Below are 14,172 nucleotides of genomic sequence, written 5' to 3'. Positions count from 1 at the left end.
TGCGAGAACTCTGAATACACGCGGTGTTTTATGTCTGTTCTGTAGAAAAAAAAAGTAAAATGTTCTAGACTAACATCCGAAGAAAATGTCAAGGTGGTAAAGTTTAAAAATCTCCAGAATGCAAGAAAACTTTTAGCACACGATTCTTTTTCAGGTGATGAAACTTCATAGTGCTTTGTATCAAATAAAAAAATGAATAAACGGGGTGGGGAAAAAATAAAAGTATAGGAAGCCAAAAAGACGACGAGCACATGAGTAGGATCAAGTAGCATCGTTCAGTTCTGGACGAACTTCTTATTTAGCTTTAATTTGATGTAATAGTTTTATATTTAATGACAGTCAATCGTTAAGCTTAACGTTTCATGAGAGAGCTCGTTAAATACGTGACGATCACATTACAATGAACAAACAAGTTAAAAATACAACTGACTACGCAACTAATGGCGAAAATTTGATCAGTTCCTAAATAAAGGTTCGAGCAAAATCACTGAATCTAACGAATTTGTAACATATTTTGATTGTCTTTTTCCTCTAATTGTCCCATTAGTTAACTTGACTCCCCAAGGAGATAAAGGTTAGGTTAAAATAAGAAATAACAACGCACATATTACAGATTACTGCAATTTTTGCTATTCTACGTTGTTATTTCTTATTTTACTTTTCTTCCAAAAGGTATTTATTTAACTTTAAAGGTTAGGTTTTTCATCATTAGCAGTCGTGTACTGTAGCAATTACGATGTTCATTAACAAGACAGGAAAACGATAGATGAGCAATGTACGATTGTGAAATCAGGCACAAAAAAAGTGCTCGGTAAACTTTATCGTATTCCCTGTCTACTTCTGGTTATTAGATTCTCCATTGGAGCCACAAAAAACTTCTGGTTATTAGATTCTCCATTGGAGCCACAAAAATTGTGCTTTTAATAAGAACATAGAAGGGTGTATAAGTTAAAAATTGTCATGACCTCTTTTAAAGTAAGTTTATTAATGGGTAATCGTAACTCAACATTTAAAAAAAAATTGGCACTACCTGTATTGGGATGGTGAAAAAGTACCGTAAAATGGGGCTACTTGAGCCTCCAGGGGCTACTTGAACCCATAAGAAAAAAGTGTTTAAAATCCGTCCTGATCCTATATAACTCAATGTATAGATTTAAAAAACTTTCTCCATGACAGGTAGTAGTACTAGGTAGAGGTTGGAGCATGAAACAAAGTTTCTGCTATTCCCGCCTTTTTCTGATTGAGGGAATGATTGCAAGTTGTCTAAACAGTTGCTTTTTGTGTCTGCAATTTTTCACACCATGTAAACATCCGATATCAACAAGATCAAGATAGTTTTATGTTTTCAATTATATTTCTTAATAAAATAATAGTGATTTAAGGTTATAGCTATATAATTAACACAGTAACTAATATAAGTTAGTAAAAGTGCACTTGTTGCCTAAAAATGGGGCTACTTGAACCCAGCATTCAAACAGCCTCAAACCACATTTCATCACTAAATTATTTTAAGAAAGGTTTGTAATCTTTCAAAATAAAGAGGTTAGTTACTATTCATACCCGTTTTTTGCAGATCTAGGGATAAAAAGGGTCCGAAAGTAAAAGAGAACCAACCCCTTGAAGTAGGAAATAATGTGGATTATTAAGAGGAAAAATTACAATTGTATCCAGATTCAACTAATTCCGGAGAAATGTTTTAGAGAGCCCATTTTGACTTGAGTAAATCAATTCTAAAAAGAAAATTAAAAGATTGTTCACAAAACAGGCCTGGGCATCCTGTAGTATTTAGTATCTAGGAAGAGCCGGGGTATTCTTTCTTTCTAATATTTAAATAATGAGCATTTCAATTGGTTTTAGCCGTAGTTAGACTATGTTTCTATTTGAGAAATTATGTTTGCCTAAAAATGTGTTTTTATGTATACGTTGATTTTATATTAATTTATATAAATAATTTGCAATTTATATAAATAGTTTGCTCACTAGAATGTACCTTTTCAGTTTATTTTTACAAAATCATTGGTCCTTCTTGATACCAACACCTGTTTTACAGCTTTTTCTAATGGATTTGCTGAGTGGGACCAAGTAGCCCCAGCGCGGGGCTACTTGAACCCAATTTTTAAAAGTAGAAAAAAATATATATAAAGAGTTTAAATTGTTGTTTAAAAAAGGTTTTAGGTGATTGCAGAACGTCTGAAAAGTGGTAAAAACAAGGTTATCAATTCACATTATGGGTTTAACAAAGCATTCAGTGTAAAGCTCGCAAAAAATATAAAATTTTGAGTCCAAGTAGCCCACTTTACGGTAATCGTGTTTTTACCAAATGAATGGAAATGCCACACTTGAAGCGTAATTAACATCCTTATAACAGAAAGGTGAGGAATGTGGGGCAAAGTGAAATGGCTAAGATGACTGAGTTTTTTCAAAATGAACAAATTGGAAATTCGTTTTAAAAGTTACAGTACATAAAGAAAGAACAACGTATTAAAAAAAAAACTTTCATTGAAACATTTTTTATTTTTGACAGTAATATGGAACCTTCAAAAAAAAGTGGAAAATGTTTACTTTTTCTTTTCGGGGTCAAAGTGAAAAATGAAATATTTTTCGAATGAAATTTTTTCCATTTGATTATAAAAAGTATTTTTAAAGAAATGAATCTGTAAATAAAATTTTTAATGGATAAATAAAAAGGAAAGAGAACAATAAACGAATAATTTAATTAATTAATATGTGAAGAAAAATAAATGAGTGAGTAAAAGAGTGAATGAATAAGAAAACAAGTGAATAAATGAATGAATAAGTGAATTACTAAACGAAGGATCTTAAATGAATTAACTAGTAAATGATTGAGTGAGTAAATGAAATAAGCTATTTCACTTTGCCACATCCACTTTGCCCCGCATGTACTCGACTACTTGAGCAAAATATTTAAAATGCAAAAAGGCTTAATACTAACTAAATTATTCGAAGGTCACAATTAATATTGAAAATGTTAATAACAAGAACTTTATAATTTTATAATATCAAAAATAATTTTTGACTTACAACAAATTTTAAAATAAAAGTATCAATTTTTGAAAATTGCCTGTATTATCTTATGCTTCAATCTTCGGAGCTTCTTTTTTTTGACTGGAATAGACTATATGTGCAACTACATTGGGAAAATATTGCCAGATAGGTGGCGCTAAACGCAGAGTAGATATTTCACCTTTTCACTTTGGCCCGCTACTTCACTCTGCCCCACTAAAGCCCCGGTTTGAAGGCTTTATGCCTCACATTCCTCTATTTCACGTCTTGCGGGAAAAAACCTAGCTATATATTATATCTTCATATCTCCGTTAAGTTTAGAAAATAGAGCATAAAATGTCACTGTTTAGTGATTAAATACGATTTATGTAAAATTTTGATAGCTAATAATTTTGCAGGTTTCGAAATGTACTAACAGCAAGAAATTTTGTTACAAAAAAAATTAACGCTAGACTTCATTAACTTCCTGTTCAAGATTAAATTTTTACAATGTTTTTTTTTTTCAGTTATTATGAGCGTCGGTGTTTTCAATTTTTAAATCAAACTTCATCTTCTACGGCCCCGCGATGCGAATTTTTCCAAGACAATAATTATAATCTTGAATTTAGTAATCTTGATGTAGAATTTGTTTTTCTTTATTCTTAATTTTTCTTCTTTTAGAACCGAGTGATAGCCAACAATAGCTTGAATCACAAAGAAGTGTTGTTGAAAATAGAAGAAGTAAATGAAAAAGCTGAAGAGCAAGAAACTGTTGAAACTGATGTTACCAAGGTAAGGTTAAACTTCACGTTCTTTCGAACACTGCAATGACACCGTATCAGAAATATTTTTCATTATGGGATTTTTAGGCCATGCGCAAGGCTTGAATCTTAAAAAAAAAATATTCTGGCTTGCAATAGTTTTTGCTTTAAACTCATTGTTTTAAACTGTACTAATAAGGTACAGGAATTCGGGGTTACTTTGAGTCATGCCAGTTAACTTTGTGTCATTTCAAATTTTAGTTTATTTGACTGAAAAAATAAAAATTAACTCGAAGGCCCAGTGCAAATTTTGCGAAAACTCTTGCAAAAGACTTTTGCAAGATTATAAAACAAGTTGTCTACCCTTAATTTAACCCCCCCAAAAAATGTCAAATCATCCAATAACTCAAAGGTTACTATTTTTGAAGTTGTTTAAAGTGCTCCTCTACTAGCTGCATTGCCCGGCGTTGCACGGTCAACCTCGGAAATAAAAGTTGCGTCAAGTGACGCATGTTGAACGATCAGAATTAAATAAATGAAAAGAATATGGTGAAATTTTTCCTCAACGTGTAGAGAAGAGAAACTTTATGACTCGAAGTTTAAATTTATACCTCTGGATTGCTTTAAAATCCCAAAAATTCATTCATTGTTAGTGATAGGCGCAAGCAGTAAGTTTCAATGATTTTCTGGTGAGAACCCTCAGGGAGGTGGGGCTTGCCCCCCCCCCCCCACCCGCAGCATTTAGGCGAAAGAACTCTATGTGAATTCCTAAGCATCAAAGGACATTTGTGCCAAGCTAGCAAAGATCTAACGCAAACTGTTGATTTGGATAAGGAAAGCCCCCCCCCCCAGGGAGATCATAATCAATTCTTTCTGAGTGCTTTAAAAGCAAAGAATGGAATAAAACTCAAAATATAAGTAGGGGAAATTCAATATAGATAAATTTGCGGCTCAAAGTTACCCTGAATAGTTGTCACCTTTCTTTTGTTTCATTACTCATTGAGTAATTAATTTGTATGTTGCAGAATTCTCGTATTTCGGAAGTTGAACGCAATGACAGCGGCGTAGGGACTGAGACCAGCAAGCCATCTAGAATGAAAGTATTGCCAGAAGACTGGGAAGAACAATTATGTGCTGATTGTGATAATCAAGTTGAACCAATTGAGGAGGAATCTTCCGGGCTTTTGTTCAGTCCACTTGTTTGTCGCAAATGTGAATTTCGTCGAAGCGAGAGGAAGGAGATAATAATAGAGTTTGTGGATACTGAATTAAAGTACGGTAGAGATTTGAGAATTATAACAGAGGTAATGTACATTCTTTGGCGTATAAATTTCGTTACAGTGTACAGATGTCCTTCGTATAACACGGTACTTGAACAGCGCGGTTTCGATATTACACGGGAAGAAATTTGCGACTATTGTAACACAGTTTCGATACTACGCGGTACGAATCAACCGTGTTATACGAGAGACACCTGTACCTAGTACCTAACACTAAACTGTTGATCGACTGTTTTCGTATGCAATATTTTAAATTACTCTTGAAAATGAACAAGAACTTAACTAACCCTTTAAGTTGAAATTTGTTCATAAACTACTAAATGCAATTAATTTATTAGTAATATTTTTCCATGTTGAGACATGAGAGCCTTAATGTTCGCAGAAAAAATAACTTAATAAATAAATATATTTGAGTAAAATTTTGTTTAAAAAACGTACTGAAATTTTTAAAAAAGAAAGAAATATATTCTGCATTTATTCTATCATGCTTCTATTTTTATTCAAACTTGCTTTTTAATTGAAAATAAAATGAAGGTAATGTTATTAACTAAGTATTTAGTGATTGAATAATAAATTAATTAAGTTTTAGAAAAGACTTGTAGCTTTACGTCTTTTATGGACACGTTATACACACATGTCACAGCCGTTAACACAAAATCTACTGACCCAAATTTCATAAAACGTGACGTGCATGTTATGTATATCGCCGTTTAGTAGTTTTATGCATAAATAATCGGCATACACAACCGCAAAGCTTATGGATCTCAAACAGTTTATTCGCTAAGTAAAGCCTCTACAAAGCCTTCCATTAAATGAACGTGGAAGTAAAGTAGTCAATAATCCTTCAACTACCACAAAAATTTGAGTAACTTAACTCAGGCCCATCATTCGGGCGATCGGGGGAAGGGGCTATCAATTGTAAACAAAATGTAATCCGTAAAATACATGCATTTTTGTATGTATTTTATTGTTTTTTTCTTATAAAATGTATTAAATACATAACCTCCCCCCCCCCCCGTAAAATTTTAAAATGACGGGCCTGACTTACCTATTATGCTGCAGTTGATATCAGAAAAGAGATTTTTTATTCTTTTGGACCTTTCTACAGTATGGTTGCAGAAACTGCACTATTTTATTAATTCTTGCTGTGGTTCGGCAAGGGCCGTGGTGGCCTGGTCGGTAAGGCGTCGGACTTGTGACCGGAAGGTCCCGGGTTCGATCCTCGCCGGATCGAAGATCCACCGTCTTCATTAATGGTGACTGGGGGACGCTAAATATGCTCGTGGTCACAAAGTCCTCCAAGTGAAACAATACCTCTGGGGATGCTGGACCAGGGATTGCTTGGTTTCTGGTATGGTTCAAAAAATCAGAGCTGTCTTCAGGGTCCCATCCAACTGGTTAAGCCGCAAATAGTGGTAGGTACGGGGACTCTGGGAGTGAAAAGTGGTTTGGCAGATTTTGTTTTTATTATTTTTTTCATTTAACCATATATTCGATAATTTCAAATATTTCAGCAATTTTGATTCGACATGAACCTGTCATTAAAAATTCAAATAAATACAGCATTTCACTCACTGCTGCTCGCCCTTGTCTAGTGGTCAGAGAAATCTGACTGTCCCGGGTTCGAATCCCGGCTCGGGTATGGATGTACTTTCTCTCTCCGGTCCTTGGAATTTCTGTGTATGAATGTGTTGTTTTGCTGTGAATGGTTGCCTACCCTATATCCTTATGGCATGTGTGTACTTTGGAAGATGGACTTCACACCAAATTACGGTATAGTTGAAAAAGTGAAGCAGCACACTCCAAATAGCCTAGCCGGCACAAAACAACAACATTTTGTTCACTGTCTACTTAGACTTTCACGCAGTATTGTATTTTTTTTCCAGAAATTACTTTTATTTTGCCCCTGATGTCAGTATAGGTGGACCTGCATAGTAGATTTTTGCTAAGATGACACTCATGCCCTTTTTTAAGAATTTTCTTTGGCGCATTTGATATCTTTTTTTTTTTTTTTTTAATTTATTTTATTTATATGCAACAACAACAATATATTTAATAGCGGATTAAATTTTCAACTAGGAATTTTACCGCCCGATGGAAATAGCTGGATTGCTCGCAAAAGACCACCTGTTGAGTATATTTCTCAACTTAGAAGAACTAGTTGAAGTGAATACTAAATTCTCGGAAAAACTCCAGGATGCTTTGGATATTGCAATGGAACATGGAGATGAAGTAAGTTCAATACAATGTGTATAACTTTTCATAAAAATTCCTAATATATTAAACAGACTTGAACCTTGTTTCAGCAAACACGAGTTTTTATTATTATTATTTTTTTTTTGTTTGTTTATGGATTGTAAAATTTGAACGATGATATAAAACAGCATAACGTGTCATTTTATTATATAGTAAAAAATATTAACCTAAACGTAATATTCATTTTTTCTCGTATTTTGCACATATGTCGCATTTTTAGTCAAAAGGTTAAAACAAATGTATTATTAATAAAGAAATTATTTTATCGTATTTGATGGTCAATTTTACGTTTTTCTTTCCATTGCCAGACCTAAAAAAACGTTCCTTTTTCATTTTAGGATTATACAACTGTGAATATAGGAAAAATCTTCTTGGAAACATCTAATATGTTGCACGCATTTGAAACTTACTGCGTGAAACAGGTAAGTTAACAAGAAGCGCGTATTTTTTATATATGATGCCCAACTTAAGAGCTTTATAATTATACTTAAATTCAGACTATTATTATGTTAAAGAAGGTATAATTCATTTAAGAACCTAAAAAAAAGCTGTTAGTTCTATTAGAAATCTCCACAAGCATTCAATTTGGGGAAGGTATAGAAATTTCAGCTATGAAAAATTAATATATTATGTGTAAGTTATAACGTTTAAAAATTATGCGAATAGTTCAAAGACTAATGTTATAAATATATTTTAATGGCTTTAGTTAAATGCAAAGCAGTGCTAAAAGATTCGCATAACCAAAGCAGAAGTATTTCATTCAACCGATTAAAACAAATTCTTTCTTTCGCAAACAATTTAGCATTCTGTGTATAGAAAGAAAGCTAAGTGATTTCTCTCGCCCGATGACACTATGAAAAAATTTGGAAAAAACCAGACGCCTGAATTAATGATAATAAACTTTGCCTCTGGGCCGAATTTTTTTTTTTTTTTAAATCAAAATTTGAAATTCGAAAAACGTTGCGCCTACAGACCCACATACACGACAAAAAAATTTATTCCAACAAAAATATTTTTAGATCTCATGCACGAGACCTAAAGTTTATAATTTTCAAAAGAAAATTCGTTTTTTCTATTTTTTTAAACTGAGGGTTTTTTTTTTATTTTAATTTTTTATTTTCAAGTAGACTGTTGTTAACAATGAAGTTGAATATCATTGTTAAAAAAAAGGCTTTACTTTTACGCAATATTTAAGTCTTCCGCATAGTAGTACTCAAAAATAAGGATTTTTAGAAGTTAAAGTTAAGTTTTTCATTATGACACTATTCTCTTGCGATCCTTATGTAAAATGACCCCCTAAATCAAAATACGACCTCCGCTCTACCCCATCACCCAATACTCTTTGAAAGTAGTTCCCCCTATTTATTTTTTAAAACTTTTTGACAATTTCATGGCTATTATTTTGATTTAGAGGAGAAGGGAGCATTGTGTTAACGGTTAACGTTGTTCTGGAGGGCTAGAGAAATGAAAAGTTCAATAACATAAACATTTGTAGCTAGGAATTAGATTTAGGGTGGTTAGTATTCCCAATTAAAACATTTAAAGTATCACCAATAAAAAAAAAATTGTGTGTGTTTCTCGACATTTTTTACTTATTTTTCGATCTAAAACCGGCGTATCGGCCTCACTTGCGCCAGGCACTAGCGCAGCCAGAAGGTACCTTTGGAGAAGTGAGTGTTTGATCTTAGCAGTCCTTACATGGGTATAGTAAACTGTCATACTAGAATTGGGAGTATGTGTTAAAACCAAATGTTCTTGACCCTCAAAACCCTCTTGACAGTCAAAACTCCCCTCGTGGCACCCTTAAAAGTTTTATCTTTCATAGACTCCATTCTTAGTTCTCGGTGTTAGCACCACCTACATGCCTTTTGCTAATCTTGTACTTACGGGGGGGGGGGTCAATTAATGAGATAATTATCTAAATTAAAAAGCTAATTATGCTTAAATCTTAAATAGTTTCTTGTTTAAATAAATTTTCTTTATCAGAGAAAGATGTTAATAAACACTCTGTATTTCTTTTAGTTAAAGAAATCTCATTGCACTCATTCTGTTCTTGAAGCGTAACTTCCCTTTTCCTCAACATATTTTCTGAAGAAATCTGCTATGACGTCTCTCTTGACGTCAAAAATTTTCTTTAAAATTTTTACTCTGTTTCTAATTAGATTACTACTTCCGTGCGCTCCCGTTGAAACGTTGCTAAAAATATGGACGCTAAAATTGATTTCTAAATATTTACGGTTTAAAACAGAAGAGACGTGAAAATAGTCCCATCAGTCATGAAAGAAAATATTTTGAAGAGTTTTGGTACCGTCTTTAAATTTGAAAATAGCTATTTTAAGACTTAGTTGACTTCAATTCTGCAAGTAGTGCTACGTTGACTGTCATTTCTCACTTCTTTTATCACACGATCTGAATAACAAACTTCATCGTAAATAAATATAGTTAAAATATCTAGGCTTATCTCTTTCAGCTACATATTTTGTTCTAATGAATAACAAAATAGATAATTAACAGCATAAGTACATACGATTGATGCAACAAAAATTAAAAATTAACTTGCTATAACGAAGTCTGATACTACTCAACGACTACGGCTCAAATTAATGAAAGCATTTTTGATGCTCCGTGGAAATTTAAAATAATAATGTTTCGCAAAAACGCATTTTAGGCATTCTTCGGTGACCATTATAAAATTAGCAGCCGGCTGTCCCCGAAAATTATTGGATATTTAAGTAGTAAGAAAGCAGGAGGCCCGGATGGGTGCTCGTCCACGAAAATGTTTCAGAATCGAAGGTCTGAAAAAGCACTTCTTTCATGTGTTTGGTGAAGTTAGAGTAAAGGGTGCTCTCCCTTTTACGACATTGAATCTCTGAAAATGCAATTTTTAGTCATCATGGCAATTTTAAGGAAATTGTTCAGAGATCCTGAATCTTTCCCTCCCTAAAAACGCATTTTGAGGCGGTCTTTGTCTACCTCAAACATAAGCGATTCCTTACCGAAACTAGTTTGAAATTGAAAACCCCAAAACGCTATTTTAGGCTATGTCCGGTCAATTTAGGGTAGAAGAGGCACTACTTTACTCTGGAAATTTTTCGAAATTGAAGCCCTAGAAATGCAATTTTAAATTATCTTTGGTTACATTTTAGAGGAACGTAGATATCGAGGACTTTCGTGCGGATATTTTCTAAAACTAATAACCTCTAAATCAGGGCTGTGGAGTCGGAAGAATAATGGTCGACTCCGAATCCTGGATTTCGAAACGTCCGACTCAAACTCCGACTCCAGCTTCTTTATTTATTTATTTATTTTTCCAACTCCCTGCCCTCATGAGAAGGGGAAAAAACCCCTAAACAGAGATTGAAATATTAATTCCTTTTATGAAATTTTCGCGTTGCATTTTATTGTAAATCTGACATGTATACAACATTAGAATTTCAACTTCAAAATCAAATTATCCAACAGTTGCGATTTCTAGAGTGATATTACTTAAAAATCCCATTTCTAAAAAAAATTGAATAGAATTAATTTGCTTCCCTGTAATGTTTAACAAATAGATGTTGATCAAATCCTGTGGTTTCAATTTTTGAAAGCTGTAACGTAAAAGAGATTTTTTTTTTTTTTTTTTGCTGAGTCACACACACACAAAACTTTTTTTGAAACTAGGCGGTCCCCTCCCGGGCAGTACCCATCTGATGGGTAACGCCTCAACTTAATTTCAGAGTTTACAAAAATTAAAATACTTTAATTCTGAAAAATTTCTCCAATAATAAATTTTAAATTTCAACTTAAAATTTTAAACGAAAATATTGCATTATATTGCGGAGAGAGGTCGGGTACATGTACGTCTGGAGCAAATTTTACCCAAAATGCGGTGGTATACAGCTTTGTACGAATAGCTTTTACTATACCTGCATTTCTTGGCTAAGTTTCTTATTTTAATTTTATTGGGGCAGCTTTAGAATTAACTTTCATAAGAAGATTTTAGGATTAACTACAATTATTCAGTGTTGTAAACCATAAATCATGTACTGATTTTATTTTGAAATTTTTAGTGATAACCAAGCTTTCTGAAATAAAATCTTTAGATTTAAAAAAAATATTTTTTATCGGATCTTTTGGATTTGCGCTTTCGTGCCAACACTTAGTTGGCACTCTTAACACTTAACCCAAACACTTACTCTCTAATTTACCAAGCACTCTCAGAAGTTTCTCAACTTGCTCAAGTGATTCATATATTCCTTTTATTATTTTATAACTGAGATCAAGGTAAAAAACATTATTTTTATTTGAAAGTGATTACTTAGAAAATGTTAAGCAACAAAACTGTTTGCTGACAGTTGCTATCAGTTACATAAAGTTAAAAAATAAGCAAACTAGGAGTCGGCGTAGGTAGCTGTTACATAAAGCTAGATAAACAATCAAGGCAACTGGTTGCCACAATGACAATTATTTTCTTATTAGTAGGCCTTTATACATGTAATCATATTGATTGGTAGTCAGTTTCTGAAAAAATGCATGGAGAATCAGTGAAAATTAAAGAAAAAAAAAGAAACCCAGAGTCGGAGTCGGCATGTTTTCGAACGACTCCGACTCCTTTACCCCAAAATCTGTCCGACTCCGACTCTTCAACTCCGACTCCACAGCCCTGCTCAAAATGCAGTTTTACGTTCCAACCTCTGAAATTGCCTCTTGGGACACGGACCCTAACCACCTTCCCCCCGAGATCTGGTTCTGCTGCATTTATTGGTTTATGTATGGAAATTCTGCCTGAATAATACAAACTTTCTATAACACTTTTGAAAAAACTCTAAAATCTATTGAAACATAGTATCTAATTATTTCATATTGTTTTCATAATAATTTAAAGGTTTAATTTTTGAGACAAATGGGATATGCTTTGCCTTAAAATAGGTGTTTAACCAAGAGAAGGGTTATTAGAAATGCTTTGTGTCCGGAAGCCTGAATACAATTCATAAATCAATTTTTTATCAACGGCAAAACAGACGCATTTAAGTTCTTTAAAAAAAAAAAAAAAAAAAAAATCTCGAAAAATTTCAGCGAAAAGCTGGAAATAGTTTCAGGATTTGAGCAAACATTTTAACCTGCATAACTTTAAATACTTGCGCAAATCAAGGTTACATACAAAATTTCTTTAATGTCTACCAAAATTTAGAACTCATTTATGCCAACACATTATATGCGAATAAGGTAATCAGTGTAGATAATTTTATGGGATTTTTTTTTCTTCGGTCATAAATTTCCTAAATCGGCAATATTTTCATTCTGAAAACAATATGATTTGTAATTAAATAAAGTATTCTTTTTACTAAACAAAATTCATGTGGAGGATTAAAATTAATTTTCAGTTCGCTACAATAAGTTATAATATCAATTACTACTTTCAAGTTTTCATTCCGTTTCCGAAGATAATATCTTAAATGTCGAGGAAAATAGCTATTTTCTCAAATCATTAGACAAGAACTAGAATAAAACAGTTTAACTAAATGCTAACATGTATCGCATATAAAGGTCCATAACCCCATCAGGTGCGGGACAAAACGACGCTTAAATTTCTTAAACATTTTGTCACATCGCTTAATATTTTAATTAAATAGGGGTAGTAAGCATAATTTTTAATCTTTACGTTTGATACAAAGATACTCCTGAAACAGTTATATTTTTGATAAATATTTTATTTAATGTAAAATTTAATTCATTTGCATGCGTCACGTGCGGGACATCCAAAGTCAACCTCTTGTAACTTAGTTATGAATTACTTAATATTTTTGCTCTATTGATACATTAGAGGGAAAAGGTTCCAGTGTAAAGGAAACATATCTCATTTGTTGAGAAACAATAGTTTAAACCTTTGAAAAAAAATTATGTATTGGGCCATTCCACGAAAAAGTAGTCACTTTGTCCCGCAAGTGACTGTTCATATATTTCATTAAAAAGTAATTATTTAAAAAAATTAACGACAATCTTTTGCTTAAGGAATCACACATTCATTTGTAATTTGTTAAGCAATATCTTTTTTTTCATTACCTTTTTAAATTAATATATTTAATGAATAATTTGAGGCGTCTCGTGCGGGACAAAATTAGTTTTCCGTGGAATGGCCCTGAATAGTTTGCTCTTTCAAATTTTTATTGTTACTCAAAAACATTTTCTGTTTCATAGGCTTCAGCCTCAGTATTATTGAGCCACTTGGAAAAGGAGAAAGAATTGCTCAGAATTTTTTTGAGGGTTTCGCAAATGGAAAATACACTACTAAGACGTATGAACCTGCCAGCTTTTCTGATGGTACCAGTTCAGCGAGTCACAAGGTAATACTGAACGATTTTCCATCTTAAAACTAAACGTACGATTTTAAATTTGAGATAGGTTTAAAATTGTGACTAATTATCTAAGTATACATAATCCGAAAAGTCATTGACAAACTTTAAAAACTCATAGAAAAACAACAAATTGTCGTGTCAATATGCGGTTTGCTCCATAATACTTCATAAGTTCAAGAATGTTTTATGACATCGTAAAAACAGGAAAATAAAGAAAGGGGGGAGGCAAAAATTACAGCTGTAAGTAATTGCTGTATCGTCACAGTAAAAATTAATTTTTCAAAATTGAGACGATAAAACCGTCAATGTAAATTACCTATATACAGTATAACTTCGATTTAACGATACCCGATTTAACGATTTCCTCAATTTAATGATACATTTCACTGGTCCGGATTTGATTGCATTGAATGTCCGTGCTTCTCGATTCAACAATAAATTTTTCCAGTCCCTTGACAATCGTTAAATCGGGGTTATACAGTAATTACACTTTTTTCTTCTCTTCATGTTTTATATGGCACAAACCGCATATTG

The 14,172-nt window shown here is 32.7% G+C and overlaps 1 protein-coding gene across 1 annotated transcript in view; it reads left to right on the top strand.

Annotated features, from left to right (window-relative positions):
• Window positions 1-14,172, top strand: part of LOC129219438 (rhoGEF domain-containing protein gxcJ-like) — a 108,584-nt gene that overhangs the window by 26,937 nt on the left and 67,475 nt on the right. Inside the window, exons 4-8 of the mRNA XM_054853834.1 lie at window positions 3,685-3,795; window positions 4,790-5,068; window positions 7,124-7,276; window positions 7,639-7,722; window positions 13,481-13,626. Coding sequence (XP_054709809.1) covers window positions 3,685-3,795; window positions 4,790-5,068; window positions 7,124-7,276; window positions 7,639-7,722; window positions 13,481-13,626 — 773 coding nt within the window. The remainder of the gene's footprint in view (window positions 1-3,684; window positions 3,796-4,789; window positions 5,069-7,123; window positions 7,277-7,638; window positions 7,723-13,480; window positions 13,627-14,172) is intronic.

The sequence above is a fragment of the Uloborus diversus genome, chromosome 3 (genome assembly GCF_026930045.1).
Source record: "Uloborus diversus isolate 005 chromosome 3, Udiv.v.3.1, whole genome shotgun sequence".
In the NCBI taxonomy this organism is placed as follows: Eukaryota; Metazoa; Arthropoda; class Arachnida; order Araneae; family Uloboridae; genus Uloborus; species Uloborus diversus.
This window is presented reverse-complemented; position numbering and strand designations above follow the sequence as displayed.